The sequence below is a fragment of the Sceloporus undulatus genome, chromosome 2, assembly GCF_019175285.1.
Source record: "Sceloporus undulatus isolate JIND9_A2432 ecotype Alabama chromosome 2, SceUnd_v1.1, whole genome shotgun sequence".
NCBI lineage: Eukaryota > Metazoa > Chordata > Lepidosauria > Squamata > Phrynosomatidae > Sceloporus > Sceloporus undulatus.
Genome location: NC_056523.1, coordinates 144731069 through 144747399, shown reverse-complemented (window position 1 = coordinate 144747399; position 16331 = coordinate 144731069). Strand labels below are relative to the sequence as shown.

The window sequence follows — 16331 nt, the reverse complement described above, 5'->3', positions numbered from 1 at the left end:
TCCTACTCATGGCAACCCTATCACAGGGTTTTCTTGACAGGATCTGTTCAGGGAACTCTTGCTATTGCATTCTGAGGGTGAGAGAGAGTGATGTGCCCAAGGCCATCCAGTGGGTTTCGATGGCTGAGTTGTGGTTTGAACCTTGCCCCCCCCCCCCTCCACCCCAGGTCCTAGTCCAGCACTCAAAGCACTTCACCACTGACTCATCTTTATAGGGCTTCTAATATGAAAAAATATCATACTTATTTGAAAGAGCCTTTTTAATAAACCTCTTCCTTTGCATTTACTGTGGGCAGTTGCTCCATGGCATTAGAATCATGCCTAAACAAGAAACTGAAAATGAATCGCAGTCAATGTTTCTCAGGCCCTGGGGAATAAGAGTTATTGTGCTGTATTTACAAGAGTATCTTAGTGAATTTGTCAGTTCATAGGCATTGGTGTCTTTGCTTTAGTTATGCTATGCATGATTTCAGTGGGATTTCCTCCCAGGTAAGTGTATTTAAGAGTGTAGCCCAGAGTTATTTTTAATTAATTACAATACTAAATGTGTTAGATTATAAACTCTGGCTATCCCTCTTGCCTGCCCCATTTCCTTGCTCCCAAATTATGATTTTCTCAGGAACTTTGTGGAAGAGAAGATGGGGAGTAAATTTGTTGAAGGCCGAAGTGTTGAATTCTCCAAGTCATATGAAGAAAGCAGTCAATCTACACCAATATTCTTCATTTTGTCTCCTGGTGTTGATCCCTTGAAAGATGTTGAAGCCCTAGGTAAGTTAGCACCCCCTCTCCAATATACATGCTTTATTTTTTAAAAAAACAAGGATAAGCAATGAACACTACTTTTAAATGTTAATTCTCCTAGGTCAAAAGCTTGGCTTCACTATAGACAATGGAAAAATCCACAATGTGTCCTTAGGGCAAGGACAAGAGGTCGTAGCAGAAAATGCTCTAGATGTGGCTGCAGTAGAGGGACATTGGGTCATCCTTCAGGTATTAAAATGGCAATGGGATTTCTTATGGCTTTGTAATTTCTAGTTCATAGATCCATGCCTCTCTTGCATTTCTAATGTAACTCTTAGCAAAATAATAATGTTCAATATTTCCCCATGGAAATGCACAAATACAATAATCCAGTAAAAGAAAAAAACACTATAAATAATGTTCCATATGCTGGTTGGTGATTGTCCAGGAAATTAGCAAGGATGTAACACTGGCACTTCTTAAAAGCTGCAGTCTCTATGCAGAAACATTAACTTTGCAGCATAATGGATCCCTCCTTCTCCTCCAATGAAATAGTGCAAATTGGGGGACATATATGATGTGGAGGCTGAAGTAGGATCCTTTCCCCCCCTTTTGGAAGGCAAAGCTGACTACAAGGGAGAACCTTTCCTCTAAAAAGCCCCAGGGACAGTGAGAGCTAGAGTTGGGTGGATGCACAATGATGTTTCAGGCCAAGTCCCCAGCTCTACTCCAAGTTAAGATTTTCATTGCATGGGTGTGGTAAATGTAACACACAGCAAGGGTTTGTTGAAGTTTTATGTCCCTTCAAGTTCATCTCTATTTTTTCTTGGCAAGATGTATTATACAGAGGAAGTTTGTTATTGCCTTCCTCTGAGGTTGAGAGCATGTGGCATAGTGGTTTGAATGTTGGACTAGGACACTAGGAGACCAGGACTCAAATTCCTGCTCAGCCATGGAAACCTACTGGGTGACCTTGGGCAAGTCACACACTCTCATCCTTAGAGCACGGCAAGGACAAACCTGCTATGGACAAATTCTGCCAAGAAACCCCCATGATTAGGTTGCCTTTGACTTGAGAGCAAACAAGATCAAGGCTTTAAGAATATGACTTGCCAAAGGTCACTCAGTGGGTTTCCATGGCTGAGTGGAGATTCAAACCTGATATCCCAGAATCCTAGTCCAACACTCAAATCACTACTCAAGTGTTCTAAATTCAGGGAAATTTAAGCTTGTAAGCAGAGCAACACAGAGCACATCATCATACTAGAACACAAAATGAAAGAATGTAAGAAACTGAGCCCTTTCTTTTCTTTTTGGGATGGAACAGGTTGCATGCATTTAACAATGATAACCTCCCCACTACCCTCAGTGTACTATTTCCATAGGTTGGATCCAGATTTGCAGATATGCAAGTGAACTGATGGAACTGGACTTCCCCTTCCTACACCACCCCCCACCCCCTGAAAATCTTACACAGAGGATCAGTGGAAAACGCTGCTGGTGGGCTGAATTGTGGTCTAAGAAGGTGGAAATCCCCCAAATCAGGGATGATAAGAACCCTTCACAAATAGTGAATCCAAACCAAAGACTAGAAGTTGGGGCCAGGAGGCAAACTTAAAACAACTTTGATTCACACTACAGGACTCTATAAAGTTACAGTTAGAGGGCTCTGGGTGGGATGGAGGAAACAGAAGTTGAACCTCAGTAGTAGCAAATAACACATAACTTTATATACCCCATAGAATATACATCTGGTAGCCAAGTGGTTGAGCACCCTGGATAAGAAGGTTGAACGATACAGTATTGGGAGCCATGATGATTACCGTGTATTTATGAGTGCTGAGCCAGCCCCCACCCCCGAAGCACACATTATTCCCCAGGGACTCCTGGAAAATGCCATTAAAATCACCAATGAGCCTCCAACAGGCATGTATGCCAACTTACACAAAGCCCTGGATCTTTTTACACAGGTAAGCAGACTCTGCTGTTCCTGGTCTGTTATGACTCTGTATTCTCTCACACCTAAAGACGAGCACTGCAGTTGGTTTCCTCATTTTCCTAAGAATGCTGGCAGTATATTGACTAGAAAAAAGGTTAATCACATAATTTTATCCCTATGAGATTCACACTCTGCCATCTTTTTATTGGTATGTAGGCTAGCATGGTTCCAGATATACAACTGGTTGCATTACAGTGTGATCCTGTATAAGAGCAAACCTCATGTAAGCACTGCATAGCTGTTAGTGGAAATATATTGTACAATATCTCTCTATTGGATCTTGGGCTCTTGTGATCAGTGCCATTTTATGATGACCATTTTAAAAAAAATCAACCTACAACTAGCAATAAAATGGTTGTTCAGTTGTTTGCATCCATTTAATGAAAGGCAGGTGTACACCTATAACACCAGGGTGACAGAATAGTAATGCCTGTATTGTGGCTATACACCTATAATCCAATAATCCTTTTTAAATGTACTTAAAAAAACATTTCAGATCACTTTAATTTTACCAACATGTTTAATGCTAGTGGCTAGCAATATTTTTGTAAATCTTGTTTTCAAAATTTTCATACTAGTTTTATGATGTTACAACACTATACCTGTCTATTTTTAAACGTTATACCAAGAAAAAACAATTTTAACACTAAAAGATTAATTAGAAAAATAATCAGGCTCATAAATTAAATCATCAAAATATTATAAAACTGTGAAATGCGTATTTATCTGATGTCACTGCCCACATCAAACTTCTGTCCTTTCTGAAAGACAGAAGCACTGAAGGCCTCCCTGCCTGTGGAGACTGTGCTGCTCTTACACAGTGCACAGGGCCAACAGCCCAGGAATAAGTAGAGGAGCATTCCTCATTTTTGTTCCTTGTTGCCAATTTCTGTGTAATTCCCCAGAATCCAGGGAATTTAATTTATTTATTTCCGGGGATTTTGACTGAATAATAATAATAAGTATTGGGGAATTCTGGGGATTTTAGATTTTGGTAAAACATTCTGGGGAATATCTTTGAGACTTGTTGGCAACACTGGACTTGAGGCGTGTCCTTGGATGGCTGTGATCTGGGAGCTTTGCCATCCCCAGAGCAGCCTGCCTCAAACCCTGCTACTTTTCCATTTTTCTGAAAAAAATGAGATGGTCTTGAAAAAAGACAGCGGAGCCACAGGGAAAATACAAGATGACAATGGTTGGATGATGGAATTGGGTGGATCCTCTGTAGAAAGTGAGAATGCTTGATGTGAAAGAACTCTTAGTTACATTTTGAATAGTTTAATGCAGACCACATAGCTTGCTTCTGGATGACTACCTTAAGTGACAACAATATAGGTCCCACTGCTAAAGGAATGATATAGTAGAAGCTGGCAGTCCAAGAGCAAGTAGAAGAAAGCCCCCCCCCATGGTGACCCCTTCCCCACTGCTGCTCCAGCTTGCAGAAACAGACTTCCTGATTGCTTTTCTTGCTTTCTTGTAGGATACCCTGGAAATGTGCACCAAAGAAATTGAATTCAAATGCATTCTTTTTGCCCTCTGCTACTTCCATGCAGTAGTGGCAGAACGACGGAAATTTGGAGCCCAAGGATGGAACAGGTCCTATCCATTTAACAATGGAGATCTCACAATTTCCATCAATGTACTGTATAACTACTTGGAAGCCAATGCAAAGGTAATGAATTAGCTAAGAGTAGTTTCCATAGCAAAGTAACTTTAAACTATAACCAATAGCACCAATGTTTCTCCAATGATATGATCTACATTGAAACTTAGGAGGAAATGGAAAACTATCATTTTAATTTTACCATGTTTTAATAAATCAAAAAGAATAACACAAACTCTAAGCCTAACAAACATTGTACAGAGTAGCTTATAGCTTTGGGAGGGTAAGAATCTCATTGGGTGGCATGGATGCTCCTATAGACATTGCCAGCAGAGTCTCAGCTTTCAGAGTAAACAGTTTGCATTTTTCAACCTGGAACTGTTTCTCCAGAAGCCAAAGCTCTTGTAATTTGAAAGTCATTAATGTCTGCTACTATAAAGCAGGAGTTGTGTTTGTGCAGCATGCTATTTAAATGGGAATAAAACCCATTTTCATAAATCTCTGGCATTCAAGATTTTTCTTGCTGTCATTAAGGAAGGAGGGGAGTAGTAAAGTCACATTTTCTTAGAATTAGTATTTTAGATTTATTCGTCAGACAGATTGGCTGAATTTACTTTCGGTGGTTGCACTTTTTCTCTTTGCTCTGATAGCAAAATTCCCCTTTAATTAAAAAAAAAATTAAAAAAAAAAAGTCCTGATATACCGTAGTCTTTCTTCAAAAGGGGATCTTATTCTGTAACAAATGCTGGAGTCCTTTGTAGTACCACCAGACTAGTAGCATTCTTCTGATCTCCTTCTAGTGTACTTCAGGTTTCTACTCCCATCTTGTTACCATCCTACAAGGTTCCATCCTGGGTCTGTTGTTCTCCCTATACACTCTGTCTTTAGGTAATCTTATTAGTTCCTATGGTTTTCAATATTATCTATACACTGATGATATCCAATTGTACTTTTCCACTCCAGAACTTTCTTCAAACATTGAACAGCGAGTTTCATCATCTTTGCTATATCTGCTTGGATGCTTCATTGGCATTTAAAACTTAACATGACGAAAACAGAACTACTTATTTTCCCACAAAAACCGACTTCACAATATACATTTTCAATTACAGTAAATGACATTCGTATTCATCCTGTGAATGAACAAAACATGTAGCTTTGGCTTTGTTTTTTATTCCTCCTTGTTGTTTATTCCTCAGATCCAGGCCACAGTCAAGTCTTGTCCATTTTTTCTTTACAATTTTCTGTCAGTATCAATTACTAAGGCCCCATACAGACAGGCCAAAATAAAACTGCTTCGGGTCACTTTGGAGGTATGCTGTTTAAATAATGCAGGCGTACTAAGAGTCTGGAAGCTGCACAAAAGCAACGATCCAGTCCTAAGGACTGGAGTGCAGCTTTGGTGCAGCTTCTGGACTCTTAGGACGCATGCATCATTTAAACAGCATACCTCCAAAGTGATCCAAAGCAGTTTTATTTTGGCCTGTCTGTATGGGACCTAAGACTTTATTTCATTCCCTGGTTATTTCTTGCCTTGGTTACCGCAACCTTCTGTTGACGGGGCTTTCTCTATCCCACCTTGGTCCTTTGATCTCTGTTCAACATTCTGCTGCCAGGATCATCTTTTCAGCTCACCCCTTTGTTGACATCTCTTCACTGGCTCCCCATTTCTTTCAGGATTCAAGCTTCTTTTTCTAACCTTAAAACCCCTACATGACTTGGCTCCCTCCTTGTCAACTCTTATTTACTCCTATCATTCTGTTCGTGCTTTGTGCTCCAGGGACTCGGGGCTCAGGGCTCTTGACCCAGCCAAGGGTCTCTTCCACCCCGGCTCAGATTTGCCCTTTCTCCCTTGCTGTTCTTCATTCCTGGAACCTCCACCCCAAACATTTGCTGACTATTACAATTTCAAGTCCAAATTAAAGATGTTTTTGTTTATGGAAGTGTTTCAGATTACAACCTGATATCTAGGACTGTTCATCTTAAATCTGTATTGCTTTTCCATATAGTTTTAGAGCTATTCTAATGGATAAATTGATTATTTTAAAATTTTGTGCTTTGTAATTTGAGACTGTATGTTGTAGGCAGGTTTTATCTCGTTTTTGATTACTGATGATTTATCTTGTTTTTGAAATGCAAAACTTACAGCACTATATAAACAAATTTTAATAATAATAATAATAATAATACTTCCCCTCATCTTGCTTATTCTATCATGCTGGTCTGTCATCTCTTCTTAGGTTCCTTGGGATGACCTGCGGTATCTCTTTGGTGAGATCATGTATGGGGGACACATTACTGATGACTGGGACCGCCGACTATGCCGGACCTATTTGGGTGAATACATCCGTATGGAAATGCTGGAGGGAGAAATGTTTCTGGCACCAGGATTCCTTATACCACCCAACTCTGATTACAAGGTATGAAAGTGTGCATGAAAGAGACTTCACAAGCATGCTGGGTTGAGAATCAGAGGGGAGGGGTGGACTGCATGCAAATTATGTGCCACAGGAGAAGTAGAACTAAGATGTGAAGAAAGACAACTACCAATACTTGCATACCTCAACACAGAGGACACAGAAAGGTAATTCAATGCAAAACAAACCAAAAACAGAAGACCGTGAGAAAATGTTACACTCAAGTGAAAGCTGAATGAAACCCCTAGGGAAATAGCTAAGCCAGTCAAGAGCACTGTTCTTGTTATGAGCACACAGTTCGCTGGAACGTAATGTGAAGGTATAGATATGGAAAGTGGCCTACTGGGCCAGAGTAATTGCCCTGGAGCAGCAACTAAAATTTTTAATATTCCACAAAATGTGTTTTATAGGGATATCATGAATATATAGATGAAAACCTCCCACCAGAGAGTCCTTACCTGTATGGGCTTCATCCTAATGCAGAGATTGGTTTCCTCACTGTCACTTCAGAAAAGCTTTTCCGCACCGTGCTAGAAATGCAGCCCAAAGAGTCAGATGCTGGAGGAGGCACTGGTGTTTCCCGAGAGGAAAAGGTAAGAGAACATTCCAGTCTGTTTCCTTTCGCTCTGGATTTCAAGGACCCGTTACTGTTTTGAGTTCCTAACTTGATACTATTTTGTTTCTGGCTAGCAAAAGGTTTTAGTCTCACTATCACTGAAGAAGGAGGTTAGAATCATTTAGCCATCTTAACACTGATATGTTGTGTATCATCTTGTATAATGCCCCCTTGCTGTACAACTGACTACAGAGGCTCTGCCCTCCAGACAACCATCAAAAGCTGGGGATGTTTAGCCTGGAGAAGAGAAGGTTAAGGGGTGATATGATAGCCCTGTTTAAATATTTGAAGGGATCTCATATTGAGGAGGGAGCTCACTTGTTTTCTGCTGCTCCAGAGACTAGGACCCAGAGCAATGGATGCAAGCTACAAAAAAACAGATTTCACCTCAACATTAGGAAGAACTTCCTGACAGTCAGGGCTGTTCAACAGTGGAACAAACTCTCTCGGAGTGGAATGGAGTCTCCTTTCTTAGAGGTCTTTAAACAGAGGCTGGATGGCCATCGGTCGGGGATTATTTGATTTAGATTTCCTGCATGGCAGGGGGTTGGACTGGATGGCCCTTGTGGTCTCTTCCAACTCTATGATTCTATACTGGTGGAGACTTGCAGGGTGACCACAGGCTACCTGGGCCTTAGCCAAAGTGAAAGATTCATTTGGCTTTCTCTACTACAGGTAAAATCCGTGCTAGATGAAATTATGGATCGACTTCCAGAGCCATTCAATATGGTAGAAATCATGGCAAAAGCAGCTGAGAAAACTCCGTATGTAGTGGTTGCCTTCCAGGAATGTGAACGAATGAACATTCTTACCAGTGAAATTAGACGCTCTCTGAAAGAACTAAACTTGGGATTGAAGGTAGGTGTGCATGGTATGCCATAGCTAGCACTGTACCAGAACAACAGCTATTTTATCTGCTTCATTTACCTTCTTATAAACTGGCACAGAAAAAATAGGTTGAGTGTAGCTCTCTCAGGCAGTGCCAGGTCATCAAGTCTTCAACTTCTATTTTTCCTGCCATCTCCAGTTATTACTTGTACCAAAAGGCACTTTAAACTTGTAGACAGTACATATCTTTTTTCCATCCAGAAAATTGCATAGTCAGCAGTCCATGCACACAGCACATGAAAATTGAGAGATGCATCTCTCAAAGTTTTTTGCTTGGGTACTTTTCTTTTACATTTGCTGCTAGTAATCAAGTCTTTACGAGAATGGAAATTCATTGCCCAAGAGCTCTTTCCAGGTTGTCAATCATTATCATTAGATATTTTTAAAAAGTCATTAAAAGTGCTGCAGTAAGTTGGCAAATGTGTGTGAGTGGTCAAAGAATAGCCTTGCTCCAATTTTGGGGAGCATACTTGCTTTCTTTGTTCAGGGCTAGAAGCACATAACTGCTGCAAAGGAAGCAGCAGCTAATTGATTGGTTGTGGAAATGTACTTGCTCCAAAAAGAAATATTCAAGGCAGCCGGATCATTGGGAAAGATAATAATGCTAGGAAAAACAGAAGAGGACGCCACATTACAGAGGGATAGACTCAACCAAGGAATCCATAGCCCTGAGTTTGCAAGACCTGAGCAGGGCTGTTAATAACAAGATCCCTTGGAGGTTTTATGCATAGGGCTACAATAGGTCAAAGCTGAATTGACTGCACATAACAAAAACAACAAAAAGGGCAATTGGAAGCTTTGTGAGTCATAGGGCAGGTCACAGGCATTGGATACAGGTGATCCTGTTGAAATTGCGTATGAAGCAGAAGAGTGTTCACACAACAGAAAAATTTTTAAGATGGAAAAGTTGTGCTAATGCTGATTAGTAAATATAAATAAAGGATGATGATGATGATGATGATGATGATGATGATGATGATGATGATGATGATGATATACCCACCTAGCATTACAAAACTAGCTGGGAAAGTGCATCTCATTTCCTTAGCAAGGCAAATGCTCGGAAATTTAAACTGCCATAACATTAATATTACCTTGAGGCAAGGTGCCTGAAAGCTCCACAAAAAGTTAGCAATTATAGTGTATTTACTGCATATCATATACTCTTGAAAGGTATGGGATATAATAAAGATAAAATCTTAATTAAGCAACTTATTCATTTAAATTAGTAGAAGTCTTCATATAAAGAAGATGCCATTTTTGTAAGATTATATAAAATCTGAACTATCCGGACTGTTCAGTTACAAATGGCTATTGCTAATGGAGGGAGCCTATTGAAAACTGTTATTTTAACTTATTTTCCGTAAAGGGAGAGCTGACAATCACAACAGACATGGAAGAACTGTCAAATTCTCTTTACTATGATAATGTGCCTGAGTCCTGGATGAACCGTGCCTACCCATCATTGTTTGGTTTGGCAGCGTGGTATGCTGACCTACTGCTCCGGATCAGGGTGAGGGAGATGTTGCCTTGGTTAAGCTTTTCACAGACAGACTCTTCTTATATACAGCCTCTCAGCTGTTAGAAATGGCATGGAATTTAATGTAAAGCCTGGTGGTCCCACACCACACATTATAAATGCAGTCTATACTTGGGGGCTTTAAACATTTTTATAATTTCATAATCCCTTTTGATCTTTGCAAGATGTTAAAAGTAGGGGAGGGTTATATTTCTCTGTGTGTGTGTGTGTGTGTGTGTACACCTTGGCATGCCTCTAATAAAAATTACAGATATGCTAAAGGGACAGTTCAAAACTATGAAAATATTTATTCCTTATTCCATCATATTCACTTTCTAAGTCAGGGATAGTTATTATGCAGGCTGCAGTCCCATCTCCATTGCCAGAAAAAACAATGGCCCCAAATGGAGACGTACAAAGGAGCAAAGTTTTCTTGGCTATTCCAGGCTTTCCTGTGCCTTTATTGCACCAGGCTAGCCTTTCAAAATTGAAACCACCACCCTATTGCTTCCTGCTTTGAAACAAATGAGCAACCTCTGGACCTCATCCTTGTAAACATATAGGAATGCCTTAATTTTGCAGCATAAAATTTGGCTTTCTAAGCATGCTTACCTTTAATGTCCCAACATCATTTTCATTTTCAGGAGCTGGAGGCTTGGACAACAGATTTTGCCCTACCCACAACTGTATGGTTAGCAGGTTTCTTTAACCCTCAGTCTTTCCTCACAGCCATTATGCAATCTATGGCTAGAAAAAATGAGTGGCCTCTTGATAGGATGTGCCTTTCAGTGGAAGTTACCAAGAAAAACCGAGAAGATATGACTGCTCCACCTCGAGAGGGTTCCTATGTGCATGGACTCTTCATGGAAGGTAAAGACAGTCCTGCTATTACTACTGACCATTAGATGGCTGAGTGATCTTTGGTCCTTAGTGTAGTTTTATGCAGAGCTTTCTCTATATTCAGATGTCCTCTCCAACAAATTAGTTCTGATTTCTAACTAAAGTGTGCACACATACCACCTGCTATCTGACAGCCATTTTGCTGCCAGGGGGAAGAAAGGGCACCACCTTGCCAACATCAGAGAAAGGACTTACACTAGTGCAACCCTGTTATGACAACTTAACTCACAAAGAGGATTCCAACCTGAGACATAATTTGCCAGCAGGACTCTACACTGATTCTTTGTTGTTTTCTACTGTAGAGGAAGCAGGCCTCTTCCCATCCAAGTCGCTGTTTCATTCCTAAATTATTTCTTTGGTGTGAGGATGAAGAGTGTGTGTATGGAGGGGGGGAATTATTTTTCAGACTCTGTTATGCTTTCAGTGCTTCAGCTGTTTTAAATACCATCAAAGAAAAATAAGTATAAGAACAGAGGATGCTTAGTATGTTTCATGAATTCAAAAAAAATATTATTCTGTTTCTAAACATAAGCACTTCTACCAGAAAAAAAATGGGCAAGATTATATTCACTCTATTTACTTCCAGTCTGAAAACTACAGTTGTATTTTCAACAAAGATTTGACCACAATAAAGGAGACAGGTTTGGTAGCTGCTTTTTTTAAAAAATTGCATGTCAACAGGGGGCAGCACATGCCCATTTTATTGCATTCAGACTGAGCGGAACATTTAAGAGCAAGATAAGTTAGCTATTTAATTGCTCTTGTTAAAATACTCCTAGTTTCTAGGAAGGGAATGCAGTATCTAGGCTAAATCTTTTCTTCTTTTTAAAGCCACAATTAATTTAAAGGGAGCTAAAGAAGCCTAACTGCTCAAATAAGTACAGGTGGGCTTTATTGTTTTTTACAAGTCTAAATGAAAGAACTAATGGGACAGTATACAGCTTTCTTTAACAAAAGAACACTGCAAACAGTATCAGGCTGAGGGCAACATAAGATTGAGATTTTTTTTAAAAAAATCTTGTTCACAGCATTGTAAATGCATTATGTGTTCTACTGGGATGGCTTGAAAGGCACATCCAAGCCATGGCACCCAGTCTTTAGCCATGCTGCTAGTGATAAAAGGCTGGCAGTCAAGGTGGGCTCCCTTTGCTCTGGACTTGCTGCCAATGAAGCAGACTCTCAGATGAAGTGACTGGTCTTGATAATTCAATCGTGTCTTGCTGCAGGTGCCCGCTGGGATGTTCAAACTGGTGTTATCAATGACGCACGCCTGAAGGAATTGACGCCCTCCATGCCAGTGATCTTCATTAAAGCCATTCCTGTGGATCGCATGGACACCAAGAACATGTATGAGTGCCCTGTGTACAAAACACGTATGCGAGGTCCTACTTATGTTTGGACCTTCAACCTGAAGACAAAAGAGAAGCCTGCTAAGTGGATTCTTGCGGGAGTTGCTTTGCTCTTACAAGTTTAAAATCTAAGTTGACAAAGCCCCACCCACTCCATCATATCATCCCTGCCATCTCCCTTTCCAGAAACACAAAGCAAGAGTTTTGTTTGCAAGTTGACAATAAAAAGGCTGCTCCTTGAAAGTCTGTCCGATGCGATGTTCCTACCCATATAAGCAGAATTGTTGTGATAATTTCTTACAGCCCAATAACAATGACAGGAACCTTGTCCACTCACTGTTGGCTCTGCACCGGCATATAGGAAAGAACAAAGAGGTTCCTTTTAAGGGCCATTTGGATTCCTTTCCCACTTCAAACTCATAACTTAGTGCTTGCTGCGTGTTTAGAGCTACAAGAACATCCACCATTGATCCTACAGTGCTGCATCCCAACCTAGCTCTCCTGAAGTCTTCCCTGCAAGATGAGAAATTATTTCATGGGTTATGTTGCATGTGTCACCCACAAAAATATCCCAGTTAGATGGCCAAGTGGTTGTGTAGCATGCCGTGGCCTCATAGCTCCGCCTTCGGTGTACTACTTCACCCAACCTCACACGACACTGATGTGCACTTCTGTTGCACAATGGCAGATTCACCCCCCCACACACACACACACACACTCCAATTGTGCTAGAGGACGGAGTTGTTTGGCACCATGAAAAGCTGGGACAATGGAAAAGTCTCTTGCACCATATCCTAAAAAGCGCAACTGCACTTTTCTCACCTCTCACCAACCACATTTTAGTCACTGCATGCATTTCCTTTGGAAGCCCCAGCACAGCAGCCACAACCAGGATTGAAAAGGCCAGGGAAATATGTACAAGGATTTTTATAGCTCTTTGCTCCCACTCCCATCTTAAAAAAAAACAGATTAAGTATGCATAAGGATAGTAGATGCCCTGTTTTGTGTAACCTAACTTGGATTGGCTCAATACAGAATTTCAACTTTTTCAGCATCAAATAGCCAATGCTGTAAAATCACTAAGTGAAGAAACCACTCCAAGGCCATGGAAGGCTAGGATTTTCACCACCACCATCCCATAACTTATTATGGAAATGCTATCTTTCTACTGAACTTTATGCTCAAGGTACTTGTCATTAATTATTTGTCACAGGAAATTGAACAGCAGCAGCACTAAGAAACCCACTTCCATGGGGACTCCTAGAGCAACTGGCAGAATTATTTAGGGGAGTTTTTATTGAGTCTCACGTCTGAATACCAGGCCATGGGTCACCACTTTCCCAACCCAAGCTTTAAGTCCCATGAACTTTTTAAAGGGTGTCATTTCCTTCAAGATTCTATTCGACTATGGATGCTGCAGCTGTCACTAGTTGGAAACTAAAAGGGCTACTAATACAACACAAGATTGACGCTCTTTCCTCTAATTTTGGGGAGCTTTGTTGGCTTTCAAATTCTTTGGTGCAAGTACTCTTGCTTTTTTCACTTGCCCTCTATTACATCCCCAGTTAGACAACTTTTTTGGATTCTTTATGTATTATTTGGGCATGGCTACCAGACTACAATACACATTCATCTTTCATCATTTATGAATGGTGATAAACATTTAAATTGTTTTTTCTCATAGCAGTATATGCAGAAATACATTTTGGGCAAACATATGGCATTTCTCTAAGAAGGAGATGGTGCATTGAACTGTTTTTGGATTTTTTCCAAAATACACTTTTATATTTATATTTTTATACACTTTTATATTTTTGCTGAGAGAAGCAGCAGTTTAAATGGATGTTCATAACTGATGGGAAGCACCTGTGGCCTGTTACAGACTGCCAAAATAAAGCTGCTTCGGGTCTCTTTGGAGGTATGCTGTTTAAATGATGCATGCACCCTAAGAATCCGAAAGCTGCACCAAAGCTGCCCTCCAGTGCTTAGGAAATGGAGTGTGGCTTTGGCACGACCTCCGGACTCTTAGGACCCATGCATCATTTAAATAGCATACCTCCAAAGAGACCCGAAGCAGCTTTATTTTGGCAGTCTGTAACAGGCCTGTATTTTCTAACTGTACAGAAAGTGGTTCAAAGTTCTTGAGGGTCAAAGTAGTTCCTGAGATACTCAAAGCTGCCCAGGGTGTTTTTAAACATAATTTTTAAACTACAGTATAAAGATTGGTAGTAAGAATAAGATCTCACAAAATTAGTAATGACAATCTGATGCAGGCCCTTGGGCACCAGGTTCTATTCTTTGCAACAAAACTACTTATTTCCTGTTAGCTGAGGTACTTGCCGAGGGGAAGAGGGAATTAACAGCACCATACTAAACTTACCCAAGGACCAGCCTCTCTCTTCTTAAAAGAAGTTCTTAATCAGAGGTGTCACCATCTTCACCCACAGCTTGACATAACGACTGGGCTGCTCAAAGGTTGAGGAAGACACCGTTCCAGAACGCAAGTAGAGTTGTTCCTGCTCCTAGAAAGAGAGAAAATAGAGAAACTATAAGGTAAATTTGGTAACATTTGTTCTCACCATGACCAACAAAAGATGCCTTCCATACTGCATCTACCATGACAACCAAAACTTCATCAACTCTTCCTGAAAGAGTCTATCTTTGCACTGCCCTTAACAATTCTGAATCATAATGCAAAGCATGATTAGAATTGAGCTATCCTACATTTTCCTGAAATTTGACCCCACATATAAAACTCAGGTCAGCCTGCCAAAGCTTTTCAAATTCTGGCATCAAAAGCCTACTGAGCCAAACCCAAGTAATTGCACACACATAGACCAACCCACACATGTATACAAACACAACAAGGAGGAAAGCATTGCAAGATCTGGCCCTGCAGTTATCCTTTTCCCGTAACACAGCCAAACCCTGAGCTATAATTGTCCAAATAGGAAGCCTGACTTTAATCTCTAGAGACCGGACTGTTCATTTCTCTTTAGAAAAAGCTTCTAGGCTGCATTTTAAAATGAATGTGCCTTCAAGGTTTCGATGCAGTTCTCAGAAATACTAAGCTCCTTCAAAGTACAAACAGGACATCTGGAGGGAAAAATGAGCATCTCTGTTACAATGGTTACACCACAATATTTGAAAGCAATGCTCACATCACAAGGGTGCCTTTATGTCTGAATTAACAAAACAGATTATTGTATACACAGAGCCCTGACTCAATTTTGGGACTTCTGCCCAGCTTCAACCTAGTTACACCAAGCCTAGCTTAATTTGGTCCCCCACTCCCAGCCCTGGTAGTATGATAGCAACCCATGTTATAATCTCACCCAGTCTAAAACAATTTTTAAGTCATAAGATTTAGACCAGGACAGGGTAAACTGCACAGAGCATGGTCAAAATAAGGAGGGGTGCTGCTTTTGTAGAAGTAACAGGAATGTTCTGGGAGTATTTCTCACTAGGTGTCATCTCAATTTTTACTACACTTCCAAATACTTCTAGTTTATCTGACTTTTGAGAATTCCAATGGGTTATAGTATAATTTTGCAGAAGGTATTTCGCTTCCATTGTTTCTGCTTTCCACAAAGCCAGCATGGAGAAATACCCCTACTTGAGGTTCTTTTGGGCAAAATTGCAGATAATATGAGGAAAAGGAAAAGGCAAACCTCCTCTGAACAAATCTTGTCAAGAAAACCCTATGGTAAGTTTACCTTAGCTTCACCGTAAATCAGAAACAACTTGAAGGCACACAGCAATAACAACGGAGAAAGTTTAGCAACAGCCACAGAATAATATTTAGCTGGAAAGTACAGTCAAAATCGGCTCCCTTGCATTCATACATGATGTCTGTAGTCTGACAGCAGCCAAGTTTCACACAATGTCCTTGTCATTTAATAAATAATAATAATAAAACTTTTATTTATATCCCGCCTCTCTGTTGATGAGAATCGAGGTGGCTTACAAATTAAAATGTACATACAATCCCATATCCCCAATCCCACCCTCCCCTTAAAACATCAATTAAACCTTAAAAATTTAAAACCATACATTCAAAACAACATCAAAACAACATCAGTATCAATATCAACTATCAGGCAATAAACTGTAGCAAATTCAAAGACGTAAGAGGGTTCAAGTTGGTTTTCTTATTTGGGAAAGGCCTGCCGAAAGAGATCCATCTTGACAGCTTTTTTAAAGCTGTCTACACTAGTAATGTGATGGATCTCTTCCGGTGGCCGTTCCATAATCTGGGAGTGGTTAATGAAAAGGTCCCCTGAGTGGTTGCAGTTAGCC

General features: G+C 40.4%; 2 protein-coding genes across 3 annotated transcripts in view; one reads left to right on the top strand and one right to left on the bottom strand.

Annotated features, from left to right (window-relative positions):
• DNAH17 (dynein axonemal heavy chain 17) overlaps window positions 1–12267 on the top strand; it is a 138058-nt gene extending 125791 nt beyond the window's left edge. Inside the window, exons 72-81 of the mRNA XM_042452577.1 lie at window positions 620–768; window positions 863–990; window positions 2484–2711; window positions 4221–4412; window positions 6584–6763; window positions 7171–7353; window positions 8052–8234; window positions 9634–9777; window positions 10428–10653; window positions 11910–12267. Coding sequence (XP_042308511.1) covers window positions 620–768; window positions 863–990; window positions 2484–2711; window positions 4221–4412; window positions 6584–6763; window positions 7171–7353; window positions 8052–8234; window positions 9634–9777; window positions 10428–10653; window positions 11910–12157 — 1861 coding nt within the window. The 3' untranslated portion in view covers window positions 12158–12267. The remainder of the gene's footprint in view (window positions 1–619; window positions 769–862; window positions 991–2483; window positions 2712–4220; window positions 4413–6583; window positions 6764–7170; window positions 7354–8051; window positions 8235–9633; window positions 9778–10427; window positions 10654–11909) is intronic.
• Window positions 11559–16331, bottom strand: part of PGS1 (phosphatidylglycerophosphate synthase 1) — a 44999-nt gene continuing 40226 nt past the window's right edge. Inside the window, exons 9-10 of one of the 2 annotated variants that reach the window (XM_042452586.1) lie at window positions 14413–14554; window positions 11559–12091 (exon numbers count right to left, since the gene is read on the bottom strand). In XM_042452586.1, the coding sequence (XP_042308520.1) occupies window positions 14435–14554 (120 nt within the window). In that variant the 3' untranslated portion in view covers window positions 11559–12091; window positions 14413–14434. The remainder of the gene's footprint in view (window positions 12092–14412; window positions 14555–16331) is intronic. The other variant, XM_042452584.1, reaches the window with a different exon arrangement.